This window comes from Myiozetetes cayanensis, unplaced genomic scaffold (assembly GCF_022539395.1).
Source record: "Myiozetetes cayanensis isolate MyiCay16 unplaced genomic scaffold, myiCay2020 scf1, whole genome shotgun sequence".
NCBI classification, from domain to species: Eukaryota; Metazoa; Chordata; class Aves; order Passeriformes; family Tyrannidae; genus Myiozetetes; species Myiozetetes cayanensis.
The window spans coordinates 133883998-133900033 of record NW_026086604.1 but is presented as its reverse complement, the minus strand read 5'-3'; the positions used below and the strand labels follow the sequence as shown (position 1 = coordinate 133900033).

General features: G+C 41.0%; 1 protein-coding gene across 15 annotated transcripts in view; it reads right to left on the bottom strand.

The window, feature by feature from the left end:
* Positions 1-16036, bottom strand: part of KIAA1217 (KIAA1217 ortholog) — a 351359-nt gene that overhangs the window by 26501 nt on the left and 308822 nt on the right. For 10 of the 15 annotated variants that reach the window (XM_050311843.1, XM_050311801.1, XM_050311824.1 and 7 more), the window contains 3 exons: positions 12960-13064; positions 12483-12535; positions 5151-5311 (listed from right to left, as the gene is read on the bottom strand). In XM_050311843.1, the coding sequence (XP_050167800.1) occupies positions 5151-5311; positions 12483-12535; positions 12960-13064 (319 nt within the window). The remainder of the gene's footprint in view (positions 1-5150; positions 5312-12482; positions 12536-12959; positions 13065-16036) is intronic. The other 5 variants (XM_050311815.1, XM_050311923.1, XM_050311897.1 and 2 more) reach the window with 1 other exon arrangement.

Below are 16036 nucleotides of genomic sequence, written 5' to 3'. Positions count from 1 at the left end.
TGATGCTGAAAAACATTTGGACAGCACAAATACATAAACATTATCTGGATTACTTTAAAGACAGTGACTGCGTGTGTTTTTCCCCATTATGGGATCAATGTTTGGATTTGATAAATTAAAACCTCTTACTGCAAGGCCAGCCGAACTGTCTGAGACACACACCTCTTTCATCGTGTTATATTTTCAAGTAGGAAAACCTAAATGAATGAATAAATGAGTGAATGAGCATGTAACACTTCAGTCATACAGTTTATTCACAGCTCTTTAAAAAGTGGGGAAATTTGACACAGGAAAGTGATTTAGGATATGTGAAACAACTGATCTGAGGTCAATGAGAAGGTCAGTAACAGAGTTAGACTTAAGTCTCAGGTGTCCAGAATTTAAGTCCTCAATGTTCCTCAGCTGGTAGCAGTGACTTCCAGTAATAGTGAAACTGAGTACGTGTGTGTGAGGTTGTGAAATGGGCAGGCACACGTTTTTTCCTATTATGGGGGCATGTAGGGGATCTATATTTGTTGTGATGATGCCTACAGCTAAGGTGCTTGTCACCTTCATTTATGAAAACCTTGAACAGTACCAGGAAGTTTCAGTCATAAAGGTTCATCCATTTCTCGTAACGAGATTAGGGAATAAAAAAGTAATGCAGCAATATTTCAAAGAAGCTTGTATGTTGAAGACTCCCAAACCTCAATGTTTGGAGTGAGCTCCTGAAGTCTGGGAAGTTACTCATCTTGGTATCAAAGACATGGTTTTGCCATTTCTTTGAAAATCCATGCAACACTTGGCTAGTTACGGAAAACTCGGGTTTGTTCATGCTTTGGAAAATAGGACAGATAACAAGAAAGGAGAAAAACATATGAGTACAGAAGGGCAAGAGAACCAGGGAAGAGGAGCAATTGTGGCAAGAGTCACCAGCCACAGGACAGCATGAGGCAGGGTAAGCAGAAGCAGAGGGGAAGACCTGTGGCTGAGGAGAAGGCAATCTCTGGCCATTACAGCACATCTACCTGCATGTTCTGGAACTGAATTTGATTCTTACTTTCTTCTTCCAGCAGGTATCAGATCTGAGACCCCCTGGCTAACTGAATACCCTGTTTGTCCCTCTGATCACCTTCTGCCATTTACTTCCTACTGCCTCAAGTGGAAGAAATTTATGGATTTGCCACAGTTATTCTGGTTCCACAGAGGAGAACTTTTCATACTTCAAGCTTGCTCAAAAGCAAGCCAAATAAACAACCTTAGACATTAATACTTAAAAAGAAACTTTGTTAAAACCGTACTCAGGTTCCAAAGGCTAGTGGCCAAAAGTAAGGAAATGCAGTGAAGGCTTTCCTGTCACCACTAAATGGCAATTTCTTGCTAATTAGAGTTAACTTGACTTACAACTGCAAGCAGCAGTCAAACAGAAAGAAATTTAACATGATTTTCTAGTATTCTAGCATCCTCTCCTACACTCATTACCCTGGGCTCTCACTCCCAGCCTCAGTAATCTCTCCAGATATCTACCTTGTCCCTCTCCTTCAGCTACTGCTCCAGCCATTATTTACTGCTATTATTACACATATATCACATCACATTACATATATTACATTATATCACTGCTCTCACACAAGTAGTCCAGCACTGCCTCTGGCACCCACTTCAAGAATAATCTGATAACCAATTCAGTTCACTTTGAACCAATTATTATTATCTATGAGACAGGTAACTGGAAAACCAAGGATTAGTTCATGGCCCTGCTCCTCATTAGGAGACAAGCATGACCTGTCCAATGGAAGCCTCACAGGCTCTTCTGGGAGAGGCATCTGGGCCACTCACCTCCCCATGCACTACAGTGCACAGCCACAAACAGAACTGACTGCCTGCAGCTCAGGACCTCTGTAGAACCTAAGTATCTAGTTCCTAAAGTTTGTCACCATACACTGATCAAACTGCAGTTCTATAATGCAGCTTAAAATATATTTGATTTTCTAATTCAAAGTTACACTTCTGAGACTGAGTATCATACTCCACAGTATATGGTCATATACCACATTTATGGACAGTGTTGTTATCACTTTTTCTGTCCTTTCTTCACCACTCACTTCCCTGCAAATAATGCAGTGAGTGAAGGAAAAGCATGCATGCATACACATTCCTAATGCTGAACCCTTACCATATCTATGTTCCCTTAAAACGTTTTCAACTAAAGAAAATAAGGAGTAGACAAAAAAAAAATCCAATGTACATATAACATGTACATTCACTTCAAGGTTTGGTTCAAACCTGCGACTAAGAGTTCTGATTGTCTGTGATTGCAGAATGAACAACCCCACTAAAATCATCATGGGCTCCATTCTTGCCAACAATACATTTATCCAGGACACAGGCTGGGTTACAGCCTACCTCTGGCAATGAGGAAAACTCCACAGCACCACGAAACTAGTCTTTCTTGAATGTCTCTGAGAATCAGAGTGCTTAAGGAAGATGCAAGTGAAGTAGCGAGGAGAGTATCTAACTTCTAGCAACAGTCATGAGGCAAATGTCTTCATGACAAGAATCTCTGTTTAATATCCAACCACAGACTGAGTCTTAACTTTCTGTTTGCATCTGGTAACATATATTTAACTGGTGTGTGAATCAATACATCTGGATCAACTGCTACTGGATATGGTTTAAAAAGAAGATTTTGCCAACACGGACAAAGGCTACAGGAATCAATGGGTCTTTTCCACCATGTGTTCTCTGATTCTATAAAGAAATTAGTAGGAACTTATGGAGATAACATCAACTGAATATAGAACAATAGATAGTATTAAATATAGTTTTGTGTCCTGTTCCTGTTTCTTAGTCATCCTGACAACTTTTGTGCCTGGGCAATCATCTTTTTCTCTTTTTTTTTGGTGTTTCTTCTAGTCTGTCACTGTATGAAAAATTCATACAAACGGGAACGAACTGACTGCCAACCCAGGAGAAACAGTGAAAGTTAAAAATATGAAGTACTGTCAAACATTCAAGGCAAACAATCTGGGTAAACAGAAAAATACTTTTTCTCTTATAATCATTTCTGAAAAAACATAGCACAAAACTTTTCCTTAGGAATGTGGTATTTCAACACTCTTCAGTTTAAAACACTATCTGTTTCACTTGCTGCCGTACCGTGAGCTCTTTTTCAAAATAATTCAGGAAAGCCATGACAAAAACTCACTGTCATGAATGTAATTCATGTGTAACACACCAAAACTTCCCTTGAGGTAAAGGTTCTTCCATCTGACTATCACAAATTTCTCAACTTCCTGCTAGCTCAATGCACCAAGTTTGCTATAATTTCTGAATTAAGGGAAGCCAGCCAGAGTTAATGAGCACACTTGGGATACGTCCTTTTTCCCTTCTCAAGACTTCCTTGGCAGCATTGATTTGTGCAGATGGTACGAGTTTGTTCACTCCTGTGTGCCATACTGCTACAGCTGATCAAAAGCAAGGCTTGTGCCCTGGGCAGGGCCACGGGGACAAAGTGCAGCTGGGGAAATGCCACCTCCTCAGTGAGCAGGCCCTGTGAGAACGATGTGCTCACTGCCCCCAGCGCAGCACTGCAGCCTTACAAGGCCACATGCTAAGCACAGCTGGTGGCCAGACCGCAGGCATTCGCCAAGAGCTGCATTTGGCACATGGGGTTGCAGAAGGACAGAGGGGCTGCAGCGGTTTGCGGCACAAATGTGGAAGAACATGCACATACACATAATGTGCCAGGGCAGAGGTCCCCGGCACAAATTCAAGACCAGTGTCTTGAAATTAGATGGGGAACATGGTGGCTGGCACATAGGCAGCACTGCTGAGAACAGCTTTTGCAAGATACAATTACTATAGGAACATGCTCATCCTAAACTGGAAGTTTAAATGCATGGGAGCTGTATGACAGGCAGAAGTCACCTGACTGACACAACTCTTTCCTCCAACTACCTTCTGTCATCTCTTCATTCCCACCAAACTGAGCACAGGACCTTGTCACAGCATCTTTAGTCAGCCACATTTTCCTATCCTGATGCTCACCTCACCGTTCTGCTCCCTTGTCCTATGACTGGATCATAATTTCATCTCTTTTAGATAAGGAGGTAAAGGAAAAACATGCTCTGAATTCTGATCTGTATCATTATTATTTTCTTCTAAATTAATCAGCATATCAAACCTGATTGACGCGGTACCATTCAAAACCACCTTGGTTGTAAAAGCAGTAGCCGCAGCCCTACAATACCGAACATGTGATGTCACCTCCTGGGCAAGGAGGACTGGCAGAGTACTGAAGTCTGCTTTGTCTTACAAGAAAGTGCTTTGCCTCCTTTTCCATCTTCTGGGACAAGACACAGTGCTCTTCAGTTTCCAATTAAGTGAAGGGCTGAAGACCTGTACAGCTGCATATGCTTATTTTCACAGTGTCTGAGATGAACATCATATATTTATATATGCAGCAGGACTGTATGTGCCAACATAATATTTTTGTTAACTCTTCAATGCTCATATTGTTTCTTGCAGGTTTTGAGGTATTGATGTGTATTACAAAGGTACTTCTAAAATGTGAATGGAAGTAGGGCACAACAAACAGCAACAACTTTCAAAATATTTTTTTTCCTTATAGTTCAAGTTGGCTATTCTTCTCAATTCTGTAAATACAGGACTCAAACTCCAGCTTAATGCATGTCTACTGATCCTCAGCTACATTTGGGTTTCCTGACATCAAAGTTGTTTATTCAGGATCTTTAAAACTGTCTCAACTGTAAACAGTATGAAGCAGGAACATGGCTCTTCTGACATGTTTATACAGCACATAGCATAGCAGGATCCAAACTGTAATCACAGACTTGATATTACTGTAATATAAATAGTGCTTTAATATCCAGAGTCATCAAGCAAAGCTAGAAATTAATTTTTTTCTCAATACCCGAGCAGCAGTAGTTTAACTGAGCTAATACCCATACCTTGAGGACTATGCAAGCTAGAACTTTTGTGTCTGTAGTACTTGGACCTGCTCTTTGCTAGGACTCTGCTACTGAGAATCACTTATACAAAAAATAAAAGACAGAGAAAATGAGAGACAGAGAGGGAGGGAAGGAGGGAGAAAAAAGGCATTTGCTGACAACCCACCTTTTTCCCCAGCATTACCCAGATAAGCGTACCTGTAGCTGCTTCATCTGATGCAGCTGCAGCCGCAGATCTGACACGTTGCGTTTCATACCATGCAGGCTGACTTGCATTGATAGGGCTCCAGCAGGGTGATGGATGACAGCTGAATCCACAGTTGCCAGTGCATTCTTCCCCCCAGACATGTTAGAAGCACCTGAAATAAGCAGCAGTACAGGTTGAGCTCATGCAGAGAACGTGCAAACATGATCCTTCCTCTGCCCACTGAATCCACGCGTATTTCACACAGACAGACAAGGAAAAGACAGATGCAAATGCTCAGAATTAACAGGGGACTGGCACCTCCTTATCCAATATAGTTTGAGGGAAGTCTGTACCACATCAGAGTGTATGTGTGCTGGAACTTCAGTTGTATCAGAGTATTGCATTACTTCAAGGCTTTCTACCACATGTAGTGGAGATGGGATAATAAAATATAACTGCAGATTACACAAACAGCAGAAAATCAAATTGATGCTGCAAGTCACTTCAGGATTGCCCTCCCAGGAGACATCTGAGACTGAGCTGATGCAAATTCATAGAACTCCTGAACTGCATATTTGTTGCTTAATCATCACAGGAAAGAAAATCAGTCAAGCTGTCAAATGTGGAGAAAAGGTTTCTATAGAAAGTCTTGCTTCACTTCTTAAAGGACAATTGCATTATTTCTAGCAGGTGTCTCCAACAGTGGCTACATAAAACCAGAGAATTAAAATGAAGGTGTGGCAGAGGCTCTCCAGCTGTGTTGCATCCACCCGCTCTCTTTTAGTTTGTCAGAAAGGAGTACAGCATAACACAAGGAAGTGAGCTGAGCCACACTCCGAAAAAAAACATCAGTGTCTTCACAAGACTTTCTCTGTTAAAGTATGTTTTTCCTGTAAACAGCATCAATATCAAGCTTTCTCTTTTCAGTCTCAAGTACCTGGGAAGAAACTTTATATACAGGTACATATTTCAATGTACATTCCAATAGCATATTCCAATTCATAAGCTAATGGCCATGTAACAGCTTCCTCTCTCAATTAGCACTTACACACCCATATTCTGCAAATTTTCTTTCTAGTGTCCCTTCCCACTGCACCCCCTCCACTGCCAGCAGACAAAATGGCAGACTGTCAGTAGGACACTCTTTATTTTTTAAGTCCAGCACAAGAAAGAGATTGAGGTGCACATCCAGAGAAGCTCATAAAGGATATGGAGTACAATTCTTATGAGAAGTGCCTGAGGGAGCTGGGGTTGTTCAGCCTGAAGAAAAGAAGGTTCAAGGTCCTTATCACTCTCTACAGCTACCTGAAAAGAGGCTGGAGTCGGTCTCTTCTCCCAGGTAAAAAGTGATAGGACAAAAGGAAATGGCCTAAACTCGCACCAGAGGAGGTTCAAGTTTAGTATTAGGAAAACTTTCTTCAGCAAAATGGTTATCAAGCATTGGAAGAGGCTGCCCGGGGAAGTGGTTGAGTCACCACCCCCAAAGGTATTTAAAAAACGTGTAGATGTGGTGCTTAGGGACCTGGCTTAGTGGTGGACTTGGCAGTGTTAGGTTAATGGTTGGACTTGAATGGATTTGAATGGATTTGAAAGGTCTTTTCTAACCTAAATAATTCCATGACTCTACTCTATGATTAGGTCATTCCCTACTTCAATTTCTTCCTTCTCTATGAATACAACAAAAAAATCTAAGGAAACAGAAAACAGCTCATCAATGGATCTTCACAGGGATTTTGGTCATCATTTGTTCCCACAAGCACACATTCCATCAAGTTCAATGAAATCAAAGAAAAACTAGTGTTTTCTTTGCCTATTAAAGGTAAATTTTCAGTGCACTAAAGTGCATGACACATCTCCTGACTGAAATGAGTATGAATCCAAGAGTGGGAAGCTCTATCCCACACTCTCATCCCTAGTAGTCTTTTCAGCCAGTACAGTCTCCAAATATGCCCGAGTGAGTACAGCTCAGCACAACACACTGCTATCCCTTTGCCAACAGCTGTGGATACCTTGAACACAGCCTTTGCAAAATTCATCTGAGGGAAGCATTCTTAAAGGATGGAAATTACACCAGACTATTTTTATTTTAAAATAGGCTAAAAGTTTTTTAAGAATCACGTTTCTGGCTTTACCTACATTTGCAATTCCTGTCAGTGAAAGCCCACCTCCTCTGGCCAGATCCATGCTACATGTGGTGTGCTATGCCATCGGCTTCTGGAGACATGCTCAGACAAAAAGCTGTTCTAGCCCAGTGCAGGCTGTTGTAAGGCTATACCTTCTCTAAACGTGCTCCAGCTAAATCTGCTTGGTGCTTCAACAACAGCACTTTTCACTACACTGCTGAGTAAGCTGCTGCACATTTTTGCTATACTCCAGTATGATTCAATGCTCTCTTGACTTTCAAAGAGCTGCTTAACAGAAAGCAACACTCAAGAAATAAACAGTCCTTGTTCACTGCCATTATATACCCACTCCGTGCTTCAGTCTAATATATGCTAAAACTTATCTGTCTACATGTACACTCCAGTCTTTCCTACAGTCAAGCATTTATTTCTCTCCCACATGCACTATTTTTTTTTTTTTTTTTAAAGAAAATTGTATTTAGTTCATAAACTTTACAGACAGAAACCACCAGAGAGTCTGAAAAATGTGGATAAGCCTCCAAGAGTTCTGATCCCTAGCCACAAATCTGGACTATTTTTGAAAGCACATCTACCTTTCTGCTGTTCTTTGCCTCAAGCAAAAGCTCCAAAACCTCAGCCCTCGACCCTGTGATGATGCAGCCAAGGCATGAATCAGTCCCCGCCAGTCTCTCCCCCCATGCTGGACCCCAGTCAATTCACATATTTTCTCAGGAAGGGGTTGCCTGCTTTCCTTTTAGTGTAGATGGACTGTGATCTGCTTCTGTAAGCAATAAATGTCTCTGACTCTCTACAAAGCAGCTCTCCTCCTCCGCAGCTGCCTCAGCCACCTCTTCTCACCACTGGGTTCTCTCAGCTGCCACAGTGTCCCTGCTGCAGAGTGTGCTCAGAGCCCGTGACACGTGAGGTGGGACTCCCGGGGGTGTGAAACACAAGGAGACAACGAGTGAGCAGTAACGATCAACAGCTGATTTCTCAGACATACACATATTTTCATCAAAACTGAATAAAAGTGTAGTTGAATGAGGGGCTGCTTCATCTAGGGAGTACTGCTCACTTTTGGAAATAATCCCAGGCTGTAGCTTTGCAATTAGATGTGTGGCCAGATGGATCAATGGGAAAGAAACAGCATTAGCTCTGAGGTTTTTTAATAAACCCTTTGCTGGAGCTAGGTAAGGGGGCTTGAATGCAAACCCCCTCCATAATTCCCTAGTCCTCTCGACAAAAAAAAATCTTAGCCTTTTTTACAAAGGCTAATGAAGTAAGCTGCCATTTTTACAGTACAAAGAGAACTGATGTGCAGGAAGGGGTTTGCTCAGGAAGGTAAGGAACACAACTTCTCCCTGACACTTGACCTTTGCTGTGGTTGCAAAGGCACTGCTCTTCTCCCATTTTCCAGATTTTTTTTTTCTAAAATGCTAAGATTTTGTTTTTAAGCAGGCTGGGGGAAGAGGCCATCAGAAGACATATAGCAATGTTTCTTGACAAATTACTCATCTTCTTATTAAAGAGCCACAACATTTTCAAGCATCATTTAGGGAGACGTGACAGTTACTAGACAATAAAATGTGCTTAAAAGAATAATATATATATATACACACACACATGTATATACCTACATACATATGTATATATCAAACTGTGCAACTTCTCATTGATCCAGAATGAATTCAGGATCATGTTTGACTTGCAAATGCTGACAGAGTTCAAAGATTAGCATGATCTGGCTTTGAATCTGAGGAGAGCACACAGATATGAACAATGTTTTAGTTCACAGCAGGAGTCAGTCATGTGAAAAAGGCACATAAGACATACACGGATGATAAGACAGTTCACAAAGAGTGAGGAATCAAATGTGAGCCCTATGTTTGTAATTCTTCTCCCTGCTGCCATCTTCCTCTTGGTTTGTATTGTGGCATTAGTACAGAAAGTCACACTCCGTGATACCTTTTCAGGAAATACTAAAATGTATTCCTGACTCTTCTAACAAGGCAGCAACTAGCAAAAAGCTATTGCTTTTTCCAGTAATCCATGACACAACTGATCTCAATTTAATCAATGAATCTACGATTTAGTCTATCAAGCAATCTCCACTTGAACAAAAATATGACAGAAAAGAGAGTATGTGAGCATTTCTCAGCGTATCTGCTAGCAATCTCAGGGAGACTCTTCCTAGTATGGTTTGGTTTTAGAGTCACATGCTTTTCCTAAGTGAAGAGTTCCTTGATGGCATTTGTGTTTAATAAACTGAAGATCTTTATGAGGATTCAGTCATGGGATTGTTCCTACCATCAGTAGAAGAGACATAACCAGCCTGTGGTGGGTTACTGTTCTTTGAACCCACCCCCATCATGAAAGAACTGAGCCTAAAGCAATAAAACTTAAGAAATGCAGACAAGCATTGTCATTACAGTCTCATTTTCCCCACTGAGAAAGCTTTTTTTTTTTCCAAGGGTGTTCTTCATATTTGAGGCTGCTACAGGCTGGCAAAGCAAAAGCATGTTAAATACAACAATTTGGTTTATATTACGTACCAAATAGAATATTCACAATCTTGCCACATACAGTTATCTAGAGTTTAGAAATTTTGGGTTCTTTCGCATCTCAAGGGAACTAGTTCTCTATTTTTTTGCATGAAAGTCTCCTATCAGTGGAACACATGCTATAAAATACAATGTTGGTTCAATACTGATAAGTCAATATTATCTCGCACAGATGTTTTATTATTTAGGATGGGAAGCAATTCATGTTTTTGCTTACCAGTGCTCTAGAAAGGACTGCTCAATCAACATTTTATAACACTTTTTCTTCCAAACAGACTTTGAAATTGCTAGAATTGGTATCTCAGTGCACAGCTGTCAAGTGAAATTGTAAAGTAAGAGAATCGACTGCCTGAATGACTATACTTAATAAAGATAGGGTTGAATTGAAGAACAAGACAGCGGTCAGCAGAAGTGTTTCTGGATGCTGCTGGCACATTTAAACCCAAGCATATTTACAAAAAGGAGAAACATTCTACAGCATATTCTGGAAGATTGCCTAATTTTCAAGTAAGCAGGAACTGCATTGACTTACTAGACTGTGTCATGGGCAATTTCAAAAGCAGGTGCAAAAGCAAAATATTTCATTATACAAGACAATTCTATTATACACCAGTTTTCAGTAATAGCTGTTGTGGGTTACAATACTGTAGTGTATTGGGGTCATCACACCTTGTTTCCCATAGCTGCTACAATTTAATTTTCTGACTGAGCCATTCTGGAAGGACAGGATTTAGGCATGCAGTTACTTTATAGCTACTTTATAGCATTGATAGGGATCCCTGCAGGCTGCTGGCTGCATGGTTGGTCCCAGTGCCCTGTCCCCATCTCCAAAGTGATGAGAAAGGCATAACCTGAATGCTAGAATCCTTACTCACATGCTGGATACGGGTATAGCCATCTGACAAAGTCAATGTTTCTATCAGTAAGTGACAAATGCTGATCTGGTCTTTTGACCTTCCTCCCATGCCTAGATACGCAGCTGTTACATGTAATTTTGCCATTTCAGGGACATGTGTTCAGTCATATGATAAGATGTGAGTGAGGAGTATTTGGGAATGACAGGGGCAGGAAACGGTTGCTGGTCAGAGGAGCCAAGCTATTCTCGTCGGCTGGGCAGGACTTCCAGAGGGATACCCACCTTCACTTTGTGTGATTTTCCCAATGAATATTATTCCACTTCTCATTTCATTGTGAGAACATTCATATGTGCAAACACAAATGAATAATTTAGGTTTAAAGGGACCTCTGGAAGTCATCTGGTCCAAACCCTCACTCCAAGCTTAGATCAGGACCTCTAACTCATCACCCCCTGCAAAGTACTTGTCTGAATTAGTACCAACACAGGCAAGAAGAAAGACTGAATGGCAATACACTACAAAGAGGAACACAAGGCAATGTGTGTGCAGGTTGTGATGGTTTCATAAGTGCTTTATATGAGACAAGGCCTGTGCAACTGGGAAATACCATAAATTCTCACTCTATAATGACACTGCAATAGGGAAAAGTCTAGGAGCATTTTGCAGCTGTTTTGAAAAATTACAGACTTTTTAGTAAATTGTCTGAAAGTGAGAAATTACAGCTTATTTCTTCAAAGCTTTAAGTATTGTTCTCCCTATCCAGAGGCCAGCAGGAAGGGAAGAGTTGGAATCAGACCAGAGAGTGGCTTGGGAGAAAAGCTTCAGTACCAGGATTTTAGCACTTTCCTTCTTGCAATGTGCTTGATAGTTTCCAGGTCTAGTTTGATTTCTGTCAGTTAGGAGGACATAATGCAATTCCAGATAAACAGGAATCCCGAACATGAACTAACAGCTCCAACAGAAAGGCTAGTTAGGAGCATAATAGGTTTGCTAATAAATGTGTGTGGTTTACTACCTGCCAGGGCACAGACCTCCCTGTGGGAACAGAGCTACCAGGAAGTGGAGAACTGCCTTTATTTGCATTCAGTGAATGACAAAGGGCGAAGAGGAGGCATATAAACACACCAACACCCTGCAGACTTCTCCAGCAACAGCCCATAGACAAAGAGCTTCAATCACATGGAGATCTTCTTTCACAACAGCCTTAACTCCATCTTTTAAACACTTAACAGCTCTCCAAGTGGGAAGGTAAAATAACATCAGGCCTTACCAGCTTCATAATCAATAACTCAGAACAGTTTAGGTGAGCTCTAATAATTAACTAACAGATCAATGTGGCTTGATTAGGAAAAGTGATGTCTTGCTGACTACTAAATTTCTTGGTGCTGTTACATCCATAGCATCCTACCGACAGAAGGTCCCTAGAGAAAAGTTCAGGTGACCAGAAAAAGAAGGAAATATTTAGTCTCCTACAACAGTCTGGATACATATGGGGTTAATGACAGATATATATACTATAGACAGGATGAGTCACTGGAAAATTCACCATGTGCAGAGGCTCTGCATCTCATTTAAACCATTCAGCACAGGTGTAAAATTCATTCCAAATACCATTTCAACCTGTCAGAAATTCCTCTCTTAAAGATGTGATCGACTCCCATATCCTGAACTTAAACTTTGGTTCTGACAGTACAGCTACAGGAATTTAAATAAATTTGACATTTCCATAAGCTGTGATGGTTGTAATGTTAGAGTTATTCATATATCTGAATAATTTGTAAAATAAAAGTGAATTATCTTACCTGCAGTGTCAACGCTGCTCTTGCTGGACACAGTTTTCAGCATCATCTTCTCACTAAAGTAATCAAAAGAAAAATAATAATTTTAGCTTACTAATATTAAAACTATAGTGAAGTTTATATTCAGCATATTAAATGGCCTTGTCTAGTATATATATTTTTAATTTACATCACCAGTCAGTTGTTTGTTGTTTTTTTTTAAATCACCTCTTAATACAAGTTAAGCAAGGAATGGAGTACAAGCAGCAGAAAGCACAGAGATGTAGCTACATTAATTCTTTTTAACACAAAGAAGAGTAATGCAGTTAATCTCCATCTATAATTTGTCATACTCTTCCTCTCTGCCTAGCATTCTCATGGAGATGATAAAGATATTTAAAAATGATTGAGCAATCAGGTTGGTTTTTTTTTACTATTACATTCAAATATTATTTTTGTTGATTGATTACTAAAATCATTACAGATGAATTCTGTTTTTACCTAGAAGCATCTTTGCTATTACTTGTATTTGGCCCTTTAAAAAGCGCAGACTGAACAAGACCAGTTAAACTGGCAATCTGTTTCTCCATGGCTTGTATCCTCTCTCTGTAAGACAAGAGAACCGTTTGTTAAAGCCAGATATATTCGCTTTCAGATTTGTTTTTCTAGGTGAATGATTACCACAAGATTGGAAAGACACTACAGAGTTTGGGCAAAGGCCCATGGGTACCAGTTTGCATATACCTTATTGCAGCAACTTACCATATCACGTTTTGGACAGCTTTTGCATGGTAACAGACAATAAAAAAGACATCTGCTTAGTTAAAATGAACAAAACAAACCACCACCAGGATAATAAACTTGTAATGATCGCACAAGACAGGTACCTAAAACAATCTAATGCCTCTTGGATCCAGTGAAAAACAGTTTTTTCAGTACTACATGTATTTTCTACCTACCCTGAGCCAATCATTTTGCCTGTACATAAGGTTTCAGGATTAAAGACTTCACGCTTTTTCTTGATACTATTTTTACTTTCCCCAAACCCAGGATTTTTGTCTGTGAAGCAGTTAATCTGCCCAAGCTGACTACTTTCCAGCCCAAATCCTTTGCACCTGACATCACAACTGTCTGCCTTGGAAAGGACAGAAATGTTACAGAGAGGCACAGGACACCAAATGCAGACTGTACAGCAATCGTATAATAAAACAGATTTGCTTTCATACACGTATCCTGAGAAAATCCTTAAAACAGAAGAAAAGAGACAAAGAGGAACTACAATAGATATGTTCAGTCTTTTCTACAGGGACCAAAGGTTACTAAACAACAACAACAATGACATCTTTTGGATTGGAAGGCTAAAATTTGTGTGCTTATCTGTTTGCATACAAATGCATACATTAGTCAGGTACCAGGGGATTTCCTCAGCGGGCTCCAAAATGGCCTTTTGCTCACACAGCTGCCCACTTACACATGCCATTATGTCAGTGACACACAAACACATGTCAGCATGGGACTTTCTGAAAAGGTATCCCTATGTGCCAGCAGTTAGAGAGTCTGGGGAGACACACAGAAGCAAATGCTAACAGTGGGCTGTGATTTTAGAAGGTGACTTGGAACAAAACTTCTCAAAAAGCAAGTGACTAAGCAGCAGTGACTGATGAAAGAAGATGGGACAGACACACTCAGATACAGACTCAGCCTGCTGTAAGGCCCATCCATCAACACTGTGGCATCCTGGGCACATGGGAGCAGCAAAAGTCCAGCCACCCTCAGCTTCAGTTGCTGTCTGGTGGCCAAAGCAACAATGCCAGTCAATAAGGGTCACATAAACTCAAATGCAGGTACCAATATCAGGCAAAGCAAGCTGACACGACACAAAGCGAGTAGCCAGCCTTCACTGCAGCTAGATGGATTAACCAGGCTAATTATTTAATTCACATTCAGAGAATGAATGAGATGTGCTGGGATAGCACACAGATACCATAGCCAGGAGGGACTCTGAGACACCCACAAGTTGAGAAAACAGGGCAGCAAAACAAGTAATGAGATGCTAACAGACACAAGCAGGGAAGAAAGTGGTCAGTCAGTCACCAGCCAACAGATGTGTTCTTATTGCAATTTAATACAGTGTGTGCGTCTTACTTTTCTGTCTTCATGCTGAAAGGTATTTTGAATGGTGATGAAAAGACTAGTGAATCTGACCTAATTAATTTCAAACCAAGAAATACATTACAGAATTTCCACTATTACAAGATTTAAAATAAGAAATTGGTTCAGGCTAGAGTAACTTTTGGAATTCAAACAAGTACTAAAACACAGGGATAAATATATTCTAACAAACTTTTATACAGTATTTTTGACACTTAATAATGAAAATTTTTTTCCCAAATAATCATCACAAAACCTTCCTATAACTAAACTCAACTGGAAGTCTATCTGTTTTACCAATTCATAAATATGATGTTTTTTCCATCCCACGTTTGATAATCTGGAAACAATTTTCTGCTTCAAAAGAGATTATGGCTACACAAAGCTGATCTTGTCCTTTGCCATGAAATTTAGGAAAATATGTTGTTAAGAGGGAGCGGGATGTTCCAGAGATAGGAGATGATGAAAAACGAATGAAATACTGGAATCAATTGCACAGAGCACATTATTTTTCACATGGTAAAAGCATTAAAAATGTGAAGAATCTACATGTGCTCTGGAGTTACTCCGTTAGAAACAAGGCAGGATTTTTCCTGTAACCGTTTCATTGTAATACCCAGACACTTCTTATGGTCAGCAGCACCAAACATTTCAAAAACAGGTGTCTGAAAAGAGATGCCTTTTAGGCACTAAATAAAACCATTTGATTTTCAGAGGCCAGGCAGTGTGAGTGGTGGGAGGCAGCGTGCTCCAGCACAGGCAGGGAGGGATGCAGACAGACTGGTGGCTGAGGCCGTGACCTTGGTTGACATGGCTGGGAGGGCTGGTGGCCTAGTCCTGTTGCCTGCCACATGGCCCCAAAGAAGTAGGGACAGGCTCTGCAGCCAATACCTTCCCCTCTGGTTTCCCTGTGAAGGGCTGGAGCAGCCTCAGCTCCAGGAGGGAGGAAATGAATGCCTTCTCAGCCTATGCCAGGCCAGAGTGTACCAGGGATGCCAGCACCACCATGAAAACTGCGCGTTTTTGGTTCTTAACATTGTAAATTCTACCTTCTGCCGTGGAGAGGAAAGGTGGTAGAACAGCCTGCCTCAACAGCCCTGCCTGCATGGGCAGGCCAGGGTCCCATGGATGGGGCAGGCCAGGGTTCCCACAGTATGGGACAGGTTGTCACGCTGGTGACATCAGGCAGACCAAGGCTCCCAGGGCACAGGACAGGCTGGCACTCCAGTGACATGGGGCAGGCCCCAGTCCCTCTTGGCAGGTCAGGCTGGGATGTGGAGTATTATGAGAGAGAGTCAGGCAGAACAAAAGCAGTGGTGTCTCTTTGCTGGTGGTGGTAGCACAAGACCCAACCCCTTCTCTGTTCCCAGATTAATTTTCCAGATAAAGCTACAATTCTCCACCACCCAGGAAGTGCAGGGAGGGTT